This window comes from Stigmatopora nigra, chromosome 22 (assembly GCF_051989575.1).
Source record: "Stigmatopora nigra isolate UIUO_SnigA chromosome 22, RoL_Snig_1.1, whole genome shotgun sequence".
In the NCBI taxonomy this organism is placed as follows: Eukaryota; Metazoa; Chordata; class Actinopteri; order Syngnathiformes; family Syngnathidae; genus Stigmatopora; species Stigmatopora nigra.
Genome location: NC_135529.1, coordinates 8772049 through 8796424, shown reverse-complemented (window position 1 = coordinate 8796424; position 24376 = coordinate 8772049). Strand labels below are relative to the sequence as shown.

At 36.4% G+C, this 24376-nt stretch overlaps 1 protein-coding gene across 10 annotated transcripts in view; it reads left to right on the top strand.

The window, feature by feature from the left end:
* The window catches only part of LOC144215339 (splicing regulator ARVCF-like), a 109204-nt gene extending 85172 nt beyond the window's left edge, over nt 1-24032 (top strand). For 8 of the 10 annotated variants that reach the window (XM_077744196.1, XM_077744194.1, XM_077744193.1 and 5 more), the window contains 12 exons: nt 3404-3521; nt 3636-3807; nt 6329-6346; nt 7845-7916; nt 13646-13773; nt 15510-15660; nt 16330-16522; nt 16854-16965; nt 17715-17802; nt 18594-18685; nt 19747-19859; nt 21034-24032. In XM_077744196.1, coding sequence (XP_077600322.1) covers nt 3404-3521; nt 3636-3807; nt 6329-6346; nt 7845-7916; nt 13646-13773; nt 15510-15660; nt 16330-16522; nt 16854-16965; nt 17715-17802; nt 18594-18685; nt 19747-19848 — 1246 coding nt within the window. In that variant the 3' untranslated portion in view covers nt 19849-19859; nt 21034-24032. The remainder of the gene's footprint in view (nt 1-3403; nt 3522-3635; nt 3808-6328; nt 6347-7844; nt 7917-13645; nt 13774-15509; nt 15661-16329; nt 16523-16853; nt 16966-17714; nt 17803-18593; nt 18686-19746; nt 19860-21033) is intronic. The other 2 variants (XM_077744197.1, XM_077744198.1) reach the window with 2 other exon arrangements.
* Nucleotides 24033-24376: the final 344 nt, after the last annotated feature.

Here is a 24376-nt window from a genome sequence, read left to right as displayed (position 1 = left end):
GTTTTGTTTTGGCCCGCACATCAAGCAGACAGTTGCAAAGGCAAAGAAAAAGCTGAACCTACTTAAATCACTAGCAGGCTCCAGCTGGGGTTGTGAAAAAGAAACACTACTCCTAACATACAAATCTATCGTCCGTTCTGTCCTTGAATATGCGAGCCCAGTATGGTCGCCAATAATTAAAGACACACACTGGAACCGGCTTCAATCAATTCAAAACCAAGCACTCAGGATAGCATCCGGATGTCTCTCTATGTCAGCCATAGACCACCTGCATGCTGAGTGCGCGGTTATGCCTCTGAAGGAGCACTGTGAAATGATCGGAAAGCAGTACCTGGCGGCATGCCATCTTGAAGGCCATCCAGGTCGCAGACTTCTTCAAGCAAACCAGAAACCAAGAAAGATGAAAAAGACCATCATCACACAGCATGGCAAGGAAATAGAAAAAGAATACGACAAGCCAAATCCTACCAAAGAAGACTACAAACAATGCGTCAAATCCATTCACACCAAAGAAGTTCAAAACATCCTCAACAAGGCAAAACCCAACAAAGTCCTCAATGCCCAACCACCTCTAATAAACCAAGAAGAAAAACTGCTGAGCAGGAAGGTGAGATCCGAGCTCGCCAGGCTCAGATCAGGCTACAGCAGGAAACTAAACAGCTACCTGTCCAGGATCGATCCAGGAATACAAGATGCCTGCCCAAAATGCAACTTTTCCCCCCACAATACTGAACATCTTTTTTCGTGCACAAATGACCCCACAAATCTAACCATCCAAGACCTCTGGACAAGACCAAAGTTGGTCGCAGAATTTTTAAAACTAGACGATTAAGAGAACATTTGTAACCGGTTTCTCTATCACTACGACATACAACACAACACAGAACAAAAAGAAGCTTGACCCCCAGAATTCAGTACCAGAGAGGCTAATCAATCAATCAATCACTATATATATGTATATATTACATTTTTCCTTGTCAATCTAACTTGCTTGACACTAAAGGCAATGCTACTGCTAAAATGGCTCCATAGTAACAGTTACCAAGCCCTCACTTTGTCCTTAGGAAAAAAATGCTGACTCTAGAGAGAATTTGTTTACTTATACCATCAAAGACGTGACTTACATTTTAAACAAGATCAAGAAAAAAGTCTTTTCCTGCATAAATATGTCGTGGATTTCCCATATATTGTAATTCATTGTCTATAAAACACACCACTATATTTCCTTTGAGGGATATTTACTATATTTGAAATAAGGGTGATACTGAGCATGAGTATTTTCTTTGAGCATTGTACTGCATGTATTATTCATGCTTTTCTGTTTGCGCGTTGCATGTTCTTGCGTGGGTTTTCTCCCAGAACCCCGGCTTCCTCCCACATCCCGAAAACATGCGTTATGAGAATAATTTTTCCATAAGTGTGAATCTGAGTGTGAAAGGTTGTTTACATGCATATACATATATACACGTCCATACAAATAAATATATTCCACTCTTCCTGAAATAACCTAGATTTGTGACATCCAATATACCGTATTTTCAGGACTATAATGCGCATTATAAGGCGCACCCTCAATGAATGATACATTAAAAAAAAAATCGATATATAAATCACACCGGATTATAAAATGCCCTGTCTATTTTGGCTAAAATTTAAGACTTAAGTGCGCCTTATAGTCGTGAAAATATGGCAAATACTATATCATATCATAACATAACTCAGTTTGTAGTTATACCTCAAAGGTAGAATTTATCCAACAATTTCCAACTGACTAATATAAGAACAAGCCAATGACAAATGAGCTTTGCATTCTCAGTAAACAGAAAAAATGCTGATCCTGGCTCGCAAGCAGCTTTGAGTTGATGAAACAAATTAAAAGCCCATATATCTTCTTTTTTTATTTATTTATATATTTTTTCCTACGGCTGTGCTACACCAGCTGCCCCATTAGTGGAGAATATCTATCAGATGTTCCCCACCATAAAAACCACTGATACATAACATTATCATACAACACAACTGGCTTAAAATAAACCTACATTTTCCATTTTAAATTGAAATCACAGAGATTTGGTCGAAAAACATGCTACTTCCCTTTAAAGTAATACCATGTTAACTATGTATTGGAACAGAAATTATCATTAAATCTACATACACTGTCATTCCTCCCGGTCACCTCTCTTCAAGAACCACAGCTTTACTTTGCTTTCTTAACTGACAGCTGTAGTGTCCATAATCCTTCCAACAAAGACAACTGTCCCCCAAAAGACTCCTGAAAATGAAACAGCTGGCAGTAAAACTCAGTCTGCTCCCAAACACACGCCTGTCAAATAAATCCAAGGTGGCTGCTCTACTGATTTATCGACAAGGGTACCGGACACCATTGTCTGACAGCTGAAGACGGAGAGCATTGCTTCATAGAAAATTGAAAATGTTGGCGCTCATGTTTTTTTTTTAGACGCTTGGGCCAGCTGGTCACTGTCACAGATGTTATGACTGTCATTTTTTTTAGATTTCAGTATGTTTATGTTGTCCTTATGCAGAGGTGGTTGTAAAACACATTTTTTTACCTTTATAATACTTCCTGCAACTTTTTTTTACAAGATTCTAATGTCTAATGGGATTATACACCAGGGATGCTTTGCATAAACGGTATCACATGTGAGGCGCTCAAACTATCCTTAAACCCAATAGTCATAGTCAGGCGAAAAAAAATGGGGAAAAAACTCATTTTTAGATATCATTTGTACTGAAAATTTTATTCTTACACTGATGCAATGATCTTATTGAAATACCTATATGTAACATAACACATATTACCTTGTACTGGTAGTTGCAAGGTAATCCAGTATTGTTCCAATGCATCCATCCGAGAAAAATAATCACTAGTCTGATTAAAATTTGTATTTTTCTAAGAAAAAAATGTTTTGTTTTGTTTTCATTAGTGAAATAATTATAGTCCCACAAGAGGAAATTAAGTTTCTCTCCTTGTATTATTGTGTTATTGGAAGCTTATCTGAAATCAACTTTTTGTTAACTACATGTATTCAGTCTAATAATACATTCAGAAGAAGTATTAAACTGGCTTATTTTAATAATATTATATCATATCACCGCAAAATTACTCCAGGAAATTCAACAATTGGTGACCATACTCTATAAAAAAAATAAAAAAATTCTAATAAATAAATAAATAAAATAAAAAAAATATATAAAAAAAACGAAGTTACTTTTACCATAATGTACCAGGTTCTGGCATTGACAAAATTCTACCATTAGAAAAAGTAAAAAATGGTACAGGTAAAAAAGAAAATGGTACAGTATTTGTACCTGTTTTTACTTGTTTTGCGATTGTGTATTCAACTATGTTTTTTAAAATGAATGAACCATGTGTGTTGTTTAGAAACGTAAGCTCAGACGGAGCAGAAGCTCGTCGTAGACTGAGGGAGTGTGACGGATTGGTGGACGCCCTCCTGCATGCCCTCCAATCAGCTGTAGGCAAGAAAGATATGGATAATAAGGTCGCTCGTCACCGGACTGCCACTTATTCCGTCTCTTGAGTCGGCTTTATAATATCTAATATGCATATATACTGACAATGTGACACTGTCTACTTCCACCTTCCTCCTACCTAGTCGGTGGAGAACTGTGTGTGTATTATGAGGAACCTGTCTTACCACGTCCACAAAGAAGTGCCAGGGGCCGAGAGGTTTCAAGATCCATCAGCGCCACAGACCCCTGGCTCTGCTGGGCCACAGAGGAAGAAGAAGGATGACGCCGGCTGCTTCGGAGGCAAAAAAGCCAAAGGTGAGGAAAATGGTGATTTTTTTCGGGGGGATCTCACTAATAAATCACCTCTTCATGACAATTAATTAATTAATAATAGTCATGTTTTTGGAGCAAGTGACAATTTGAATTGCCGTTTTCGACTTGGAATTTTCACAAAGGGGCGTATTTTACGGACTATAAGCCAAACTTTTTTTCATAGTTTTTGCTAGGCCTCCGACTAATTCTTAAGTACTATTAAGCCTGATTTCTCCATTTTACTATTGTTACTTTAACATGTGTTTGTTTTTGGCTCCTGATTATATGATTTAATTGTGTATTTTATAGCTGGTGCGACTTAGAGTCTGAAAAACACTTTGTAATTCCCAGCTAGTTAAAGAAAGGATTTCCCCACTACTAAAGTGATACTGTTAATAGGAACTTTCTAGGATCTTTTCCGTAGGGCATATCACACAAAAGAAATTCCCCTTAAGGCATTTTTCCCTTCATAAAAAAAAAGAACGGAACCCCCAATCCGACTGACAAAAGTCCTTGAAAATTTACCCCAAAAAATTGAAAAAACAGCTGCTTCCCGACTCATCATTTTGACCCCATCCATTTTAGAAAATATTGTCAATCAATAATTAAGACATGACCATCATCAGCTCTTTAACAATTTATATGAATTTACATTAGCATTGAAATCTTTTCACAGCATGCTATGATTATAAGTGTTACGATCGCCGCCGCTTAGTGCGAGGCGATCGGAGGGGAAGTTGAACCCAGATGCAGAGTCGCCGAAGGAATGGAAAGGTGAGGCAGGTCTGTAGCTCTTGTAGGTTGATTTATTGAACGGGGTAACATAACTTCAACAACTTAGCTTGACCACTCATTACAAACGAAAACAACATGCGGCGGGGCGTCATGGAAACAGCAATGACTACGAGGATTAACAGGAAACGAAACCAGAACTAAACCAGTACTACACCAGGACGAAAACAGACGATCCAACGGCGTCCACAGAAAGTCACAATGCTTAAATACCAAAAATAATCCAATCACGTAATTAGCCACAGGTGATAACTATCATGACGTCATGTCAGGAGAGGCGATCCAGCGACTCCTGACAATAAGCCCCTCGTCCCATAAGCGGCATCTCCTGAGCTCACAGCAGCACAACACTGTTGTCTCCCTGTTGTACACTACTAATGGCTGTCATTAATCAGACCACCAATGAAGTGTGACTACTCGTTGTTGACCCCCCGGTATCTAACAACTCTTTGGAGAAATCCCTCCAATTGTGGATTTGACAAACTGACTTTACATGCATGCAGACTTGTGAAGAAAGCAATTACCCATACGAACACTTTGTTGTGTGCAGCAGCCACGTAATGAGCTACCCGTAGTGATGCTGCCCCTCAAGGTGTTCTTTTTCCATGAGGAACATTAAACACAAACTATAAAGAAGCACACTGTGATGTTCTTAAGTCACACAGTCTGCTAAAATTGTTGGTAATTTCTTGCTTTAAGTAGGCTGCAAATTGCCTGCTCTTCACTTTAATGTGACATTCTGGTGGAATTCTTATTATAGCGTTATGATTAGCAAGGACAGAACAGTTTTACTGTCATTAGTTAATGAGCAGATGGAAATTAATCCCATTCCTTTTCATTTTTTTGGGGGGGGGCGATATTTTTTTTAGTTTAATGATGCAAGTTTATAAATGTTGGTAAGTTACCGTATTTTCACGACTATAAGGCGCACCCTCAATTAATTACATTTTTTCCATATATAAGGCGCACTGTATTACAAGGCGGACTGTCTATTTTGGAGAAAATGTAAGACTTTTAAGTGCGCCTTATAGTCGTGAAAATATGGTAATTGCTATTGACTTCCAGGTAGAAAGCACTCACTACTTTACAGTCACCTCTAGAGCCAGCCATTGTTGATGTTTTTGATTTTTTTGTATAAAGTATTGCAGTGGGGGAGGAGCTATATGATGGAAGATTTTGTAAACTAAGATGGCATCTGCATATTTAACAGTATTTTTTCAGTTCAGGCGTTTGTGTTTTTTTAATATCCGACAGTGGTGGTTTTTCGTATTTGGTTTTCTGTTTTTTCATATATAAGGCGCACTAGATTATAAGGCGCACTGTCTATTTTGGAGAAAATTTAAGACTTTTAAGTGCGCCTTATAGTCGTGAAAAAATATGGTATGTTGTTTTTTTCTTTAAATAATAACTGTCTACAATATAAATGTAGGAAAGAAGTGGATTGCAAAGGTTTTAGTAGTCTTTCATTTGACATTTTCTGTATCAGCCAGAAACAAATGTAGCCACTTTTTCCTCTATTTTTCCTTTTAAAAATGCTTTGTCTTTGCTTTTTTACTTCTTTCCCTCTATTGCGTCCTTTTTGGTCCCATCGCTATTTTCAGATATTGATTTCTGTACTCATTTTTTACACAGCCCTTTTGACATGTGAGCATGTGTTTTTTTTCACCATGCCCTTTCTCTCTCTTCTCTGCTTTTGTCTTTTTTTGGCTGCTGCTCCCTTGGCTAACTGTAGAGGAATGGTTTAATCAAGGTGAGTGCACCATGCAACCTTCTTCTTTTTCCAACCTAGTCCAGCCTAGCCTCCTTTCATTCATTTCCTAGCATATATAGTTATGTACATAGATGTGTGTTTATTTGTACTTGCAAAACATGTAGTTTTCCCATTTGTTTTGAAACAATTGGTCAGTCAAGTGAAGTTTAGTTTAGAGAGAAAATTTTTGTTATTCAATTTAATAATTCAGATTATAGTGGCAAATAATTAAATTTGTGGATGAAAGAGCAATTGCACAGGCTACAAATTTGCATGATGGCCAAAATGTCAAAGTGGCGGCCCGGGGGCCAAATCTGGACCGTCGCATCATTTTGTGTGGTCCGGGAAAGTAAATCATTAGTGCCGACATTCTGTTTTAGGATCAAATTAAAATTAAGAGTATTGATGTATATTACATTTCCTTATTTTTCCCCCTTTTAAATCAATAATTGTAATTTTTTAATCATTTTTTCTCTGTTTTTAGTTCAAAAATCATTTTGTAACATCTAAAAATACATTAAAAAAAAGGTAAAATAAACATTGTATTGGATCTATAAAAAAAATGAATATCCAGGTCTTTTAATCCAGTTCTTTTAATCCATTTATAAAAATATATATATAAATATTATATCTAAAATGGTCCGGCCCACATGAAATCGAGTTGACGTTAAAGCGGCCTGCGAACCAACCCGAGTCTGACCCCCTTGCTATAAAGCATTAAATGTAACTATTCTACCTTGTAATTCATGACCAACCCTTTTGTTTGCGCTCATCACGCATCTTATTTTGGAATAATTACTCCAATTTGCATTTGTTGTTTAATTATTGTGGTGATTTCTCACACCAAGTACTTGCGTGTATGCAGCTGATCACTGCCACTTTAGCTAATGAAAATAAATTGAGCGACTAAACAATAAGACCCAAATTAGGAAAATGGAAAGCACTGTTGTATAATGACTTAAAGCACACATAAACAAAGATTACATTGGAAACTGTTGGAAAATTAAGACACTTTCCTGCGCCCCCGGAATAATTTTTAGAAGTTATTAAAAACAACGAAAAGTAGTTGAAGTAGACTTTCATAATTTTTCCATCCCCCTCAATGAATAAATAAATAAATAAACAATATAAACCAGAATTTGAATATAATTTCAAGCCACAGTGTATAAACAAGTGCAGATTTAAGATTAGTGTATAATTGGCTGCAAACAAAAGTAATAAAACAGCAAGATGAATGGATTTTGTTGCATTTGTTATGAAAACAAATAAAGATGAGTAACTGTAATTTATTTTTTTAAATACATTAGGAAAAAATAAGTTTTTAATGCCAATATACGCATGTATTTACTTTCTGTATGAAAGAAATATGATGATTGACAGAAGGGACATAAGATTTGGTAATGTGGTCTAATCTGAATGATTAAAGTATGTATTCTTACTACTTTTTATCAATTTTCTCAATTAATGATATCCTTCATTCGCTTTCTCTTCCATCCAGGTAGAAAAAATGGTGAAAATGACAAAAACTACGACACACTGGATCTTCCAAAGCGCACAGAACCAACAAAAGGTAGTTACCTCAACAATTGCAATGTGCAGAAACAAAAACTGGAATATAATCTGATTTTCTCCCAAAACTGTGGGCTACTTTTATTGGAAATCCCCTTAAAAAGTTTGGGTTTTCTTTTTTTTTTGTGTGTGCATGTGGTTGACAAAGATGCCATGCAAGACAAACTGGTTTCAAGTAATTGCCCTTCCAGTTTAAAATGTCAGAATGATCAAGTTCTATATGATTATTTATGGTTGGGTCACAGACGAACATGGCATTTTCTTGTAGAGAAAGCAGATAGTTATTTGCACTTACAAGCTTTTTTGGGGGGAGAAACCTGTTTTGTTCTGTTGTTTTGTCAGGCAGGTTGTATGCTCTGTGTTTTTTTTTTATGCCAGAACAGCTTGTTGCTCTCTACCTGGTCATTTGTACTGTAATGGATATCCATTAGAAAAGCAGTCAGACAGAACAAGCTTTTCAGTAGAAAGAAGTACAAATGAGAGAGAATAGAGCAGGGTGGAAATGAAAGCAGATAAATTACAATCCAATAGAATACAAGCACAGTAATCTAAATAGCATTTGTAATGTGTATTATATTGACTGAGAATGGTTTAAACTTACCACTTATTGGTTCAAATGAGTTGAGAATTTTCTGCTTTTGCCATAAATAGTCTATTAAAAGCCTCTTTAATATAAATCTTTGATTCTTGTAAACAAAATCACTACTAACACAAGTATTTCATTTTTCTTCCTAAAGCAGATTCTTTTTTTTTTTCAAGTTCAAGTTTTATTACGCCCTGAAATGCCAAGTCTCTGGAGTAGTACAATTATCACGCATTGGGAAGTACTACATTTTTCTAGTTCATGCCATTTCCAACCAGAATATTGTAAATGATAGATTGTGCATCCTAAATTCCGAGTAGTAGTCACACATATTTTCGTTCTCGCGGTTAGAATGTAACACCAAGATAGCAAATGCTGACATTGATGTTTTTGTAACCCACGCATTGGTTGCTGGAATATGCCGTTCACCCTCTCATTCGACATAAACACACCACTCATGTCCCTCTTAAAATTCTCCCCTTCTGCCTCACTTCCTACTGTCACATTTCATAGAAAGGTGAGACTCAGTTAATACAACTATAGCATGAATAGATTCTACTGGACATTTGGATTGGTGATGGTCTATGCTGCTGACCATCATGAGATTATGTGTAGTCCTATTATAAGAGATCATACAGCATTATTGTATATGTTGCTGTATTTAATACAATGTCAGCAGGTGGTCCTAAATTGGAGCTTGCGAAATGCCCAGTAGTGAACTGGGAAAATATATTTTGGTGCCCATTTTACAGAGTTTAGGTAGCTTTTAGTCATCATTAATGTGAATAATTGTATGGGACAGTTTTGGTATATGATTGGATGTGAGTATATGTAGAAATAAGAGCAGGGATTTTCATTTCCTACACAAGAGATAATCCAGAGTATCCATTACACTGAAGCATGTGATGGGTTCATGGGGGTGGACCGAGCATTAAATGAGGGATGGTTGCTGACACCAATCCAGACACAGCAAATCCCTTCACTGTCAGCTACCATCATAATAGGCATCGTGCATTCTGGATGCCTGTTCTGCTCTGAGAATGAAAGACCGAGCGAGTGTCAGCCTGCAGGGCACCGGTCCAGTGCAGTCGAGGGGGATGGGAAATCAGTGCGCTTTTTAATCAGGATTCTGTATTTGCCCAGCATAATAATCAGATTTGTGATGATTCTGTTACTCTAACAGGCATCCACAGTGACTGTAATCTGTTGGCTGTGCATGTAGTATGTGCTTTTCTATTTTATTTGATGCGCAACTTCAATGAATGGCCTATTTTTTTTAATTTGGTTTCACAAGACGTAGTAGTAGTAGTTGTGGTGGTAGTGGTAGTTGTGGTGGTAGTGATAGTTGTGGTGGTAGTGGTAGTTGTGGTGGTAGTGGTGGTAGTTGTAGTTGTGGTAGTGGTGGTATTAGTGTTATGAGTTGTAGTAGTAGTGGTAGTAGTTGTATTAGTGGTAGTAGTTGTAGTAGTGGTAGTAGTGGTAGTAGTTGTATTAGTGGTGGTACTAGTGTTATGAGTTGTAGTAGTACTAGTGGTAGTAGTTGTATTAGTGGTAGTAGTTGTAGTAGTGGTAGTAATTGTAGTAGTTGTAGTAGTGGTAGTAGTGGTAGTAGTTGTATTAGTGGTAGTAGTTGTATTAGTGGTGGTAGTAGTGGGGGTAGTTGTGGTAGTTGTGGTAGTAGTAGTAGCAGTAGTGGTAGTTGTAGTAGTGGTAGTAGTAGCAGTTGTAGTAGTGGTTGTGGTAGTAGTAGCGGTAGTTGTGGTAGTGGTAGTAGTATCGGTAGTAGTAGCGGTAGTTGGAGTAGTGTTAGTGGTAGCGGTAGTTGTGGTAGTGGTAGTGGTAGTAGTAGCGGTAGTAGACATTGAGAGTTGTGTTATGCATGTTAGGATGTAAAGTTTTGTTTTTGGCTGCCATCAAGTGTTTTCTGAATGGTTGAAAATCCATCCGCAGAATTGGATTTTGAATGACTGACCTGTCACTGCAAGAGCAGCTGGTTGCAAAGGGTTCATCTTGTGTTAAATTGGTCTTTCATTTCCTTGACATTTTAGTAAAATTGGTGACGGACACCTGATGTTGAAAGGGAGATCTGGAGGAAGTACTTGATAGGGGGTCTGAGCTGTCTATTTGTCTTTTTTGGCACTCTTCCTCTTCCCCCAACTGTCACTTGCCCTCGACCATCCCATCACACCAGGACATCTTTGTGAGTGAAAGCTGATGGACAGTTGTACAAGACTCCGGCATGCAGACAATTTTTGTTTTTCCTCATCTCAAGAACTTGGGCTAACCGCTGTATGGATATGCTAATGTACCATGGCCTCAGACTGCCCGTAGAGGCGCCAATCCCCCTAAAGCTCCAAATGGGAGCCAGGGGAGATGATAAAGCTTTGACTCCTGGCTACTGTCCATATAAAGACGGAGTAGGAGACATGCCTTGGACACGAAGAGTCAATGTTTTCTAGCTTCTATCATACTTTTCCGTCATGTTTCAGTTGGCTGTAATTGAATGATCTTGAATCAAAAGGGCCCAAAAAAATTCTATGAATTCTACATTGTAATTCTACCAAAATATAGTTTGTTTCAATTTTCTGTGTATTCGACCACCACAAAACATGTTTACATAAAGAGCACAAATAATGCAAAGTCAAATAATTCATAAAGCGATAAATAAAATATACATATATAAGTGTTGGGGTAAAAAGTCAGTTCAACCAAACAAAACATGTTTCATTATTTACAGTTGATTTTCTTCTTGATTTGTTTAATGTAGAGATGATTTACATTGCAGTCCATTGCCGACATGCTGTTTTACATAGCAAAAGTACATTGGTTATTTATATCTATGGCTTGCATTTATTCATTATTTATATTTTCTATTCATCAGTTTGCTCTTCTGAAGTTCCCACACGTCCCTTTGCCAACTTCACACTAAAATTTAAAAGGATTCTATCGTGAAGAGCTTTTGAGACCCTTTGCCTTACACACTGATATCTTTATGATCCACATGTACACTATCAAGATAAATAAAAAAAGAAGCTAAGACACAATGTGTCATGAGGTTTAAAGTATCTCCGATTTTTCTAATGAAAGTCAGCCACCTACTGCAAACACACACACACACACACACACACACACACACACACACACACACACACCGAGTTATTAAATGATGGCTACACCCCTTTGTCTATTGCCAACAGTCTGTAATCTGTCATGAATTGTTTGAGGATACTCCAGGTACTTCAAACAGTTTTCTCGCCTAAGCCAAAAACATAAACCACAATATTTGAGCATAATATTTCTTGGCTGAGAGATAAACAGAAACCGTTTTACTAATATTGAATTTGCTTTATACTATCTACTACTGTCCAAGGCAACTTGTGTAACATTTTCATGGTGGTGCCTGAGCAACCCACTCCAGATAAAATATGGAAATTTATACTATGTATATACACAATTTCACCAAACCTGGTCCGCCCATTTGGCTCTCCTGAGGGAAACATGGTTGCCCTAACCCGTGCCTATGTCAAAATGTCTTTCAGTTTTACTTTAAAAACTGTTTGAGGTCCAGATAATCTGAAATTGCGGTCAGTAATTGGAGCGCCATTTGACAACCCCTGATTGAGAAGGAAGCAGAGTAGTAAGTAAGGCTTCACATCTTGACAAGGGCCAATTAAAGAGAGTACCAGATGATGTGATTGATACTTTTACCTGGTCACTAGGCAGCATCACGTGCCAAACTCGTGATTTTGCTGCTGATTACACTTATTTTCTTACTATGTAGAAGCTTCTACTGCAAGAGTCATTCTGATACTCAGTTTTTTTTGATGATGGCATTTATGATTATTTGAATTGAATATTACTCTGATTTGTTTATTTTAGCTTCCCGGTCAAGCTACAGCTCCCTAAAAACCATAGAAACTGTTGTACCTCGAAATCCAAGTCATATCTGTACCTTCAACAAATATCAATACTATACTGTTAACACTTGTCCACATGTTGGAGTATATTGATTTTCAACCTAATAATACTGGAGATAACCAACACAAGATAAAACAGGATTATTTTGGAATTAGAGCCAAGAGGCCAATGACAAACAGACTATCTTCATCTGAATAACAGTAAGGAAGGATTTGGTGAAATATTTATTTAGCTCTGTTGTATCTATCAGGAGTGAGCCACTGCACAATTTGTTTTAGCAATGCTACCTTGGCCCCTCTCCAGGTTTTTATTAAATCCATTCCTTTCTCGCCAAGCTATTGATTCAGCATCTGCCTCTATTAAATGAGAAAGCCACAATATATGAATCTGCTAAGTGCTTTATTGTTACATCCAAGCACTTTAGATATACTCTTATCTAATATTTTCTTTTTCAAATCATGTCATGTGTAACCTTAAATGACCTTGACTGAATAACTATTACTATCTTAAATGTCTTTAGTGTGTTACTTGGAAAATGACCGCAGGCTTTTGCGGTGCTGCCCATCCTACTCTGTGCTAATAGCTGATAATGTAATTATGTTTGCATCATAGGAAGGCCTGATAATTAACAATGGCGGATGTGTTACGTGCAAGCAAGATCAAAACATCAAAAATGACATGTCTTTTCCGATCGATAATCTTCTTGTGTGTCATGATGAAGTATCGACTGTCATTTTAGTTTCATACTGGATTTAGAGTGCGTGTTGCAGCAAAAAAAATACAGTATTTTGCTGTTTTGCGCGTATATTAAAAGGGAGGGGTATATTAAATGGCGCACAAACAGGATGGTATGATCCACTACGCACTATTTATGCCGTGACGGGGTGCATCAATGCTTTGCAGACTAAAACTACTTACTACTCAGGTTAAAAATACTTACTCCTGAATAAAGTCTGACTTTGAATTTTAATGAACTTAAGTATCTATAATTATGCCCCCATGAACACCATACAAATCTTACAAAAAAAGCTGAGTTGCCGTATAATATACCTGGGTATATTGAACGGCAGGGGGTATATTAAATGGCGCACAAACGTGAGGCTCAAAAGAGCAGAAATCATTTAGTATACCCGGGTATATTAAACTGCAAAATACCGTACTTCTGGCTATGTTTGGACAAAAGCTAATCTCAAAACTGACTTATTTTTTTTGTGTGTGTTTTCTTATAGGGTTTGAGCTTCTGTATCAACCAGAAGTGGTGAGACTTTATCTTTCACTGCTGACGGAAAGCCAAAATTTCAATACCTTGGAGGCTGCTGCTGGGGCTCTGCAGAACCTTGGTGCAGGGCAATGGACTGTGAGTGCAATTGTTGGGCTGGTATAGCTAACACCCAAGTTTTTACTGATTTGTTTATGTATCTCTACCCTGCTTTTTATGATATGACAGATGGATGGGTCGTGAGTTAAGAAATCCGTTTTTTAGGGATTTATCCAAAAGTTAAGGTTCACTGGAACTTGTAAAGATATGGCTTCACGGAAAATGTAGTGAGATAAATCTATCTGAAGCGAAAAGTATAGTTGAATCATTATAATTCATACAACTCCGTTAGATATTTGCTTCTGATGATGGAGGAGATGAGAAAATATTTGGCTGGGATCAGACGTGGTCCAATTAAAGCTGCAGAAAATATAGTGAGGAGCTTTTTGACTTGAAGCGAGCTGTGAATTTTGAACAGGAAAATGAGTTTTTTTTATGCCCGGAAAAAAAGTAGTGCTTTGTAATGTTCAGAGACAATGCTCTTCAAAATAATGAGTCCTGTAAATGATAACAAATCTTTTGGAGTGAGTAAGTCATCATTGTGAAAAGCTTTGCCAAAAGCCTGAGGCTGTTTTTAAATGGTTTTAGGACCACTGCCTCAATGCAAGTTAAGCAAACGACATCCTGTTAGCAAATGCATTTGAATGCTGATTAAATGGTTATATTTTCTTCTCCAGGACACTATGGCCTTTCGCAAATTTAAAATATTGATCAAAGAATGATTGATTATATCATAGGTGTCAAAGTGGTGGCCCGCGGGACAAATTTGGCCCCCCACATCATTTTGTGTGGCCCGAAAAAGTAAATGATGAGTGCCAACTTTGTTTTATGATGAAATTCAAATGAAAATTGAAGATTATTTCATTTTAAATCAATAATTACAAACAATTTGTATTCATTTGAATATCCAAAAATGATCTATCGATTAGCACAATCGAGAAAGCTGTCAATTTAATTATCAATTAATGTTGGCAGCCTAGTTGGAAGACATAACGGCCCTCCAGATGTAATTGAATCTAAAAAATGAGTTTGTCACCCCTGGATTATACTTTTTAAAACGCCTCAGTTGACTTTCAAGTTGCGTCGTGGTACTTTTTGAGAAAAAAAACTTTTTTTAGTGTTTGTTTCATGCATTTAAGTCTTTGGTTCCTTGCTTCATTGATCTTACGTCAAGCTCACCTTCCCATGTTTATACAAAGGTTGTTGCTTAGCACTGTCAGCATGCAACCACAGTTCCGTCCGTGTATTTAGCAGCACAGCAGCTATCAAGGAAGTGTGACCTTTCAGCCGTATGACATTGGCACCAGCGGGCACCCACAGCTACTTTGGAACTCTCATATTAGTGCTTAATTATCTCCATTCCAGATCATCACATTTCATCCTCTCAATAGTTCAGCTGGAGTGACTCCAAGCATGAGAGTACTCATTCTGAGGACAAATCCTTTTCTCCTTTGCTACTTTTTTTTCCTCTCTGTGGAAGCTGATGTGAAGGTCCACAGGCCAAAATCAGGAAAAAAGTAGAGCTACTTAACCATTTGTCACATCTGGCTGTTGGACTAAGCCTATGTGCTCTCCTTTTGGCTTTGGCTTTCTCAAAATTTAAACCTCAAACCACCTTTTTTTAATCATCGTCGTTGGCTGTTGTTAAATTTGAAGGCATACTACTGCCATCTTGTGGCTCCAGGTTACCTAGTGTGATTATGAATATTTTTCAATTGATTCCACTCTTGTATGAGTAAAAATGCACTGAGCTGGCCCACTTTTGTCTTACACAGTGGTCCAACTATATCCGGGCAACAGTCCGGAAAGAGAAAGGACTTCCTATCCTGGTGGAGCTGTTGCGGTCCGACTCTGACAAGGTGGTCCGAGCTGTGGCTATCGCACTGCGCAACCTTTCCATTGACCGCCGCAACAAGGACCTTATTGGTAAGCATACTTGCTATATATTATCTATACACACACATACTTAAAAATGGAGACTTAACGCAAAATCCTGAATGAAGCTGACCCGCATTATAGTGCTAAATACGCTTAGACAAGGGGGTCGAACTCGGGTTAGTTCGCGGGCCACATTAACGCCAACTTGATTTTATGTGGGACGTACCATAGATTTTACAAAATGCTTTTTGAACTAATAACACAAAATTGCAATTACTGATTTAAAAAGGGATACATTAGGAAATGTAATTTAAAAAGGGATAAATTAGGAACATTTGATATAAAAAGGGATAAATTAGGAAATGTAACATACACTTATAATCATTGGAATTTGATCCTAAAACAGAAAGTCGGCATTCATTATATACTTTCTCGGGCCACATAAAATGATGTGGCGGGCCAGGTTTGGCCCCCAAGCCGCCACTTTGACACTTGTAGTTTAGACTAATTTATATTGCAATAAAATTCCGTGCTCAGTATGCAGAGTATGTTATGGCAGTATATGTTTTTATACTGAATCATATTTATATGATTTGGTAAACCCTGTTTTAGATTGGGCGTCAAACAAAATAAATGTAGTCCCATTATAAATGTTTTTTTTTTTTTTTGCATGTCAATTATGTCTTTAATCGTATATTTTCTTTTGGGCATTGATAGGGAGTTATGCCATGCGGGACTTGGTCAGTAACTTGCCAAGCGGACAACAGCGGCCAGCCAAGAACTTGGAGGAGGACACTGTGGTGGCCATTCTCAACACCATCCACGAAATTGTCACCGAAAGCTCTGAAAACGCCCGATCGCTCGTGCAGGCTCAAGCTATCGAGAAGCTGGTCGCCATTAATCGGACTAGGTACCCTTTTATACCAAATTTCATGAAATTTGAGAAATGAGCAAGATAACTTTAATGTCTACACAGTCTTCCATAAGGGTAACTCATGTAGGGATATTTTTATACATTTTTCAACTCAGGGTTCTAACTAGATGTAATATTTGCTGGTGTTTCAAAAATAACTAATGAAAGCAAGTATTTCTACAAGTTAAAAATAACCAGACCGCTATTGTAAGTGCTATGATTATTTGTGTTTCCCCACATTTCTCACTTGCATGACATTAACAGATCTTTCTATATGTATCATCATTTCATGTCCTTTTGTATATTTTGGTTCCTTTTGTTTCTTCAGTCAGTCACCCAGAGAAACAAAAGCTGCGTCTCATGTGCTGCAGACAGTGTGGAGTTATAAGGAACTCAGGAATAATTTGACAAAGGATGGATGGAACAAAAGCCATTTCCAGGTATGACATCAAAATAACAACACAGACAAAAATGTCTTGCAAAAATTATATAACACTGGTTCCACTTTTATAGATAATAAACCTATATTTCCTTGAACAAAAAAAAAAAAAACTAAAAATAGAACAAATGCACTATAAATACTTTGCCTCCATATCAACTTTATTTTTGGAAAATATAAATAAAACCAAACAAATAAAATACAAATAAACACAGCCAACTAAAGTTTCACAATAAAATACATAATAAAATATACAATATTTACAAAATATGTGGAATATTTTTTTTCTTTTTCTCAAAATCAAGCAAACAAAAAAGAAATAAAAAACACATCGGGTTAAAAGAAAAAGAAACAATAAATGACAAACCTAATGATGTACAAGAGTACTATAAATTACTGTGAAATCTTTTTTTTTTAATGTTTCAGTAACACTGGTTTACTCCATTTATTATGGGATCATTTTATTAATATGTATGATGGTGACACTCCATCATACTTAATGTTTACCATGTTATTTATTGTAGTTAAATAAAGTGGCAATGTCTTTTTTTAAGGAAATATGGTATGTGTTTCTAAGTGCCCAATAAAGAAACTAGTGGGAGCGTATAATACATCTGTAAATTACCTCCTTCTGAAAGAAATGTCCTGTTTTAATGACTCCCTATGGGAATGTCACCAATTTGCTGAACAGTGTTTAATTTATCAATCAAATTAGCTTTGACAATAAATTGCAAAATCATTTTCTTTTAGTCTACGACGACAGTGAACCCAAAAGGAACCAAAAATGGCAAACCCGGTTATGATGACACAACTCTACCCCTCATGGAGAAAAACCAAGGTTGGTCCGTACTTATCAACTGCCTAAATTAGTCGCTTAGCAAAATGAGGCAATGACAACCTCAAGAGACTTCTCAGTAGAATTAGCTGACATTATTATTCAATTCACCCCAAAATTAATCTCCATAACAAATTTGAAGAAATTAAGACGGCATCAGGGTCTAGTTTCCAATTTGAAGTATAAACCAAGGCAATATTTCAATATTGCTATATTGTGAGCAAATCCTATTAAGAGACAGACCGGCAACTGTAATTTTAAGCCACTTTATTGTAATTAAAGTTCAACATCTTTTGGTTAAAAATCAAAGGAGGTCCACAGCAGAATGTAGTTGAATTACCGTCAATGTCTTGTTATTTTCCAAACCACACTTATTTTTTTAAGGAGACAATATGCATAAGCCCGGGTCAGCACAAGATACGATACATATAAAAAAGTGCATCCGTTAACAGTACATATGAAACATAAACAGAAAAAAAAGGACTAAAGTCTTAACATACTCATCACTCATCATTCAAGTAAAAAGTACAAAAAAATATATATATATTTTTAAATATTTTTTTACCCCCCTTTATACAGTACACCATATAGAATACAGGTAGAGAGAGTGAAATTCATGTTATAACAAAAAAAAACTGTAAAATATGTTGTTTCAATGTAATATTTGTATTTTTTTTCCCCAAAAAATCCGCGAAGCTCTGAGTCCGCGGTAGCTGAACCGCGAAGTAGCGAGGGAACACTGTATTTGTCCTAATCTGCAATGAAGTTGACCCCTGTCTCTCTTACCTCATTAGATGGTTACTCTACCCTTGACCAGAGGGACAGAGACTGCAAATACAGGACTGGTGACAGTTCAGTGGACCTAACAGAACGGGAGCCATTAAAGGTAGCAGCAAAACTTTTTTTTCCTCTCTAGAGGGGATTAGTTATAGAGGACAAAAATAATGGTGTTCCACTGAAATGTTGTCACATAAACTCCCCTGTTTTTTCCTCCTCTAAAAACCCTCCCTCCCCTCTTTTACTTCTCTGCGTTTTCTGTGGTTGTCCTCAGTGGAACATTTTAATCCTATTGGTCCTTTAAAGTTCATGAATGTGTCTGTCTACAGCTCAGGGCTGTGTTTGCACTCAGATCTGTGAGCCACTAGTTAATTAAGTAGAAGCTTTCCGAGTCTGTAAAGTAATTATGCTTTCACTGATTAAAATAGCTGCCATTAGCGACCTCTCTTGGAACATGTCCTTAAAATGGCAATGAGAAGACTTGGTTGCTGGTGATATTGACTTCAAACTCCCCATTTTTTTTAATATTCCGAATTTATTAGGAATACACCTTCAACATACCGTATTTTCACAACAATAAGGTGCATTTAAAAGTCTTAAATTTTCTACAAAATAGACAGGGCGCCTTATAATCCAGTGTGCTTTATATATGGAAAAAAATCCAAATGTGTCAATCATTGAGGGTGCGCCTTATAAAGCGGTGCGCCTTATAATGTGGTGCGCCTTATAGTTGTGAAAAAACGGTACATAAATATCAGATGACTCAACTGTGATTTATTCCTATTATATCTAACCTAATATCCTTAAAAATGGAATTCCTACTAGTCTACACTCAAAAGAATGTGACAAATCTTGTCTATTTAGATCCCACAAGGCCATTTTCCCCTACTAAAAATCTTTTGTATTGAGAGTTTTACTTTGAAAATCCTAAGTCTGCTATTTGTAACATCCCAAGGTTTTTCTACACAGCATTGCAACTTGCAGCCATTAATACTTTCTCCTTTCTTGGCATGTTTCTATGTCTTCTTTACTTTTTGTAGCTTGCGAACAGCAAAAAATTAACACTGGCGACTCTGGACTCCGCTGCATGTTTGCGTGTTTTGGGCCCAATGTATTGACCTTCTTTCGTTTTGCTTTGTGTGTGTTTTTTTAACCCGTCCTATTGCACAGAATGACACAAGTAGGAAACACTATATCAGGACTAATAGGCCTGCTGTCAGTCTGGTGGACGCTTGTGATGTTAAGCCACAGCCGGTTGATTCCTGGGTCTAAATGCATGCATGGTAGGTTTGAAAAAGAAAATGACCAAGTAACCACCTTCATCCATGAGTCGACCTTAGGAAGTCCTTTTCATAAATCTTCATTCTTGTTGTAAGGATCCCTTCGACTTCCACCTTCCACACAATGTCTTGCATAGTTTCATAACTCCTTCATTAGACCTATTACCTGGTTGTGTACTCTATACCCATAACTACCTTTCCCTTCACTGAAATATTTTTTTAATCAGGATTTTACAAATAAGGGTGTTTTTTATACCTATTTTGCTTGCTAGAGAAAATAGCTGCGTACATTTCACGCTGAGATTTTTAACAGCAAATTGTTATTTGTCTCCTTGACACATTAATAATAGGATATTTACATTTTCAGATCATATCAAAGACATTTACTGACACTTTTTTAAAGGATAGAGCCCTTTATAAAGGACTATACTTGGAATCCAATCATTTTATAGTAAAGCAAGTAATTTAGTGTCTCCAGTTAATAAAAAAAAATCCATCTATAAAATGTGGACAAATACATCCAAATCCAAAATAAAATATACATATAGTCAATCAGTGCTTTAATTTATCAACACCCCTCCCAACTGTTAGATACAGCCTCCCATGACACCCTTTGCTGAATTAATGGAAAGTAATGGAGGATTTTTTGTCACCCCTCCAAATGTATCTACCTTAGATGTACAAAATCAAAAAGGCGAGAAGAAATAATGAATGAGTGTATGATATGATATTATACATTGACAAATTCATCAACATTTGCAGAAATATCTGCTTGATAAAGCAAAATGACACTTTGGATTTCATCAAATAGCCTAATTTTGTCTCATAAACAATTCATTTGTGATTTTTCCCAATCGCCAATGTCCTAGTTCTGCTTTTATTGTGGTCTAAGTCATCTACATCCATAAATGTGTGTTTTCCTTTTAGTATTATCGCTATGTGGCCACAATTTAGTAGCTTATGTGTGCCATACATTATGTTTGACCTCCATGTTGTTCTTCATCATCTTGTTTTTGTTGTCTATTGCATTGCCTTTACGTTTTATTTTAATATGTCATCTCATTAGCTTAGCAGTTAGCAAATAGAATAGCTGTAATGTTAACTGACCTTCAGGAAGACACATGCATAAATATAAAGTGTCCTAATGTGTTTTTTTTGTCTTGTACATGTACTACAGGCTTAAAAAGTGATACTACAAGAGGACCCTCACATCACCACTGCCATTTCATATGAAGCTCATATTTGGAGATGAACTTTGTACAGATAGACGATTAAAGGTATATTAATAATTATAATCACAATGACGACCCAGCAGAAGCCAGCAATTTTGCTTTAAAAAAAAAAAAAAACTTTGGAAAATATAAAGACAGACTCTTCCTACTACTACTTTTACATTTTTTCAACATTCCCACTGGACAGCATGTGAAAATTATTCAGTTTACTTTTTGTCGGCAATTGCCGGTGACATCAAGGCATTCAAAGTCGACAATGGCGTAGGAATGATTGTGAGAATTGGAGGTGGGGGAACGTGAAGGATAAAAGTAGGTTGAAAGCAAACCTGGAGAAAGAAATATTGTTTTTATAAAGGTTTGGACTGTGTTTTACATCTGGGAGGTGAGTTCTTTTGATTGTTTGTGTAAATTTGGTATTTTTTTGATCTGGGGTGTTATAGATAGATAGATAAGTCACTGGATGTTAGTTTGGGTTATGATGGGGGATGGTAAATTGAAGCCATATTAAGAATTGTGGATACATTTACTACCAAAAGTTATCAACCCATAGACAGACCATTTAGTTCACTTGTTTGAAGAAAACTGCACTGAAACGCTTTGGAAATAAGAGGTTTATTTTATAAAGTGAGGATTCTGAAAGTTGTGCTCTGGACAAAAAGAAGGTGAGAAATAATGAGTGAGTATCTAAAGGAGGAAAATCATCACATAGATGTTCTTTCCCAGTTTAAAAGCGGTTGACATGACAACAGTTTCTTGAGTTTCAATGGGTTTAAAAAGGATGGATATGGTTATTTTGTTGAAAAGATCTAAACCCCATTTTTTGTCATTTTTTTCATACGTGTATATTATGGCGACATTTTTACAAAGCCCAACTTCTTAGTTGTATATCAATAATCACCTTACAATATTTGAAAAACAATGGATTAAGGGTCAACATGTGTAAAAACATAAAATAACGACCATATAATAAACGTGTCAGTAATGCCACGTTATATAATCCATCACTTATTTATATAATGAAGGTCAAAGGGGGATTTTTAAAGAATTGCAGTGTTGTTTTTAATGAGGCAAACATCTTTTTGACAACTCCTATGGTGGGTTCAAGGGTCAGGCTATAACCTGACTTTTTAATATTCCTTCATTTAACTGCTACAATCAAGCACTTGTTGGTGCTTTTAAGAAAAAATATTCTCTTGTGAGCATGATAAAAAAAAGTGTACAGCTGTTCATATTATTTTTAAGTGCCATTTTTTTCTGTTTTTTTGTGATATCAGCTACTCTATTGACATAGAGAAGTGAACATCAGAATAGGTTAAGGTCAAAGGCAAGACTGAAAGGTTATACTCTATAAGTCAAGTAGGGAAAAGTCATAAAGTATATATTTTTACAAAGCTTCAGGGTAGGAAAACTTGGACTTTAAAAACAGAGTGACTAAGTCAAATTGCCATTTCCTTCATGTTGGGTTAGACCACAGAAATATATGTGCCACTGTGTTCTCCAGCATCAGTTCTCTGAGAGTTTGTATGTAATTGAGACTGAAATTAAGCATCACTCATGCGTCATTATGGCGAATGGCATGTGCCTGCGTTGACGTTTTTCCTTGTGACGTGATTTTATAAGAGCTTGCGTTTACACGGTGTTTACAAAGATTTGTGTCGTGGTAAAAAAAAATCTAAACTACAAATAAGTGTATAACTCAATTCTGAAAGTTAATAATATCCGTATTCTTGTCCACAAAGCTGTGTTTTTCGCTGGATGATGCCAAATCATCATAAATGTAAAAAAATAAAATGAAAATTAAAAAAAAAAAACAATACAATAGACCAGGAATGGGCAAACTTTTCGGCTCGGGGGCCGTATTGACTTTAAATATTTGACAGATGGGCCAGGTCAGTATAAGATATGATACATATAAAAAAGTGCATCCGTTAACAGTACATATGAAACATAAACAGAAAAAAAGGATTAAAGTATCAACATATTCATCACTCATCATTAAAGTAAAAAGTATAAAGTACGAAGTAAAATAAAACGGAATGTATTAAGAAATATTAAAATGTAATTTAAAAAAAGATAGAGGGGCTGTAAAACACGGAAAAACAAATAAGAGTGGACAGAGCTACTGCCACTGACTTCCGCGTGACGGCGCCATCTTGGGGAAAAAAACATTATTTGGACAACGTCGGTGGGCCGAATTAAAAGCCCTACGGGGCCAGATGTGGCCCGCGTGCCGTAGTTTGCCCATTCTGCAAGAGACTGTCCCTGACTGTCTCTGCAGCACTGCAACCAAAGTTACTGTATTTTAACATGCATCAAAGAGTTTATTGGGTTTCCTGGTTGTGTAACATGTGCATTGAAAAATGAAAAATCTCACATCAATCTTGTTAAATTCAAGTATGACACAGGCACACATTGGATTTGTCCAATTGTGATTGGAATTTGTCCATATAAAGTCAGTGTATATCTCAGTAGCCAATGTGTTGTATGCCTATCATGTGCCTTAATCTTTTTCCATGGTAGATAAAAAAAATGTGTGTTTTGTACTTTATTCCTCCCCCTTCAACTGTCATCTTCCCAGAACTTGTCAGTTTCAAGCTTTTCTGACTTTCATCTTGTCACAATGGTATCATTCTCCTTCCCTGAATGTTCCTTAATGACAAGTAGTTTAGATTGCTGTTGGGTTTCTTCTGTGTAATACATTGTATCATAAACTGCAAAAGTTAGGTTCATTAAAAGAGGATTTGAATTTATTTTTTCCGAGAAGTGAAAAAAAAATGCTTACGCTTTAGTAGCAAACTGAAGCGATGCCACATTGACTGAATGTATTTCTTTAATTTTACTAATACACACATGCAAATATTAAGCTTGTTAAACATAACAGAAACATGGTTTGTAGAGTATTCATTTGGTGTGTTTTCAATAAATCATGCCTGGAACTAATTGCTATTATATTTCTGCCTCTTTTAATATTACATTTTTATACCTCATATTTTGTAAGATATTTTCCAACTTTTTGAAGAATACAGCTTGTGGTAAATTAAAAAAAATCAAATAGAAAAATCACAACAATTCCAATAGTTTTGTTTATGTATGTAATTTTGTTTACAGGTATTCTATTACAACTGATTGCAACTCAAAAAACATAGTTCCATTTCATCAAGTACTGTGAAGCACTAATTACTCTAAATTAATTTCAACAAATCATCTCAAATTGAACAATCATACAGTCCATTAAACGTATTTTAAATTACTGTGTGTATTTATATCAGGCATGTCTTAGAACACCCC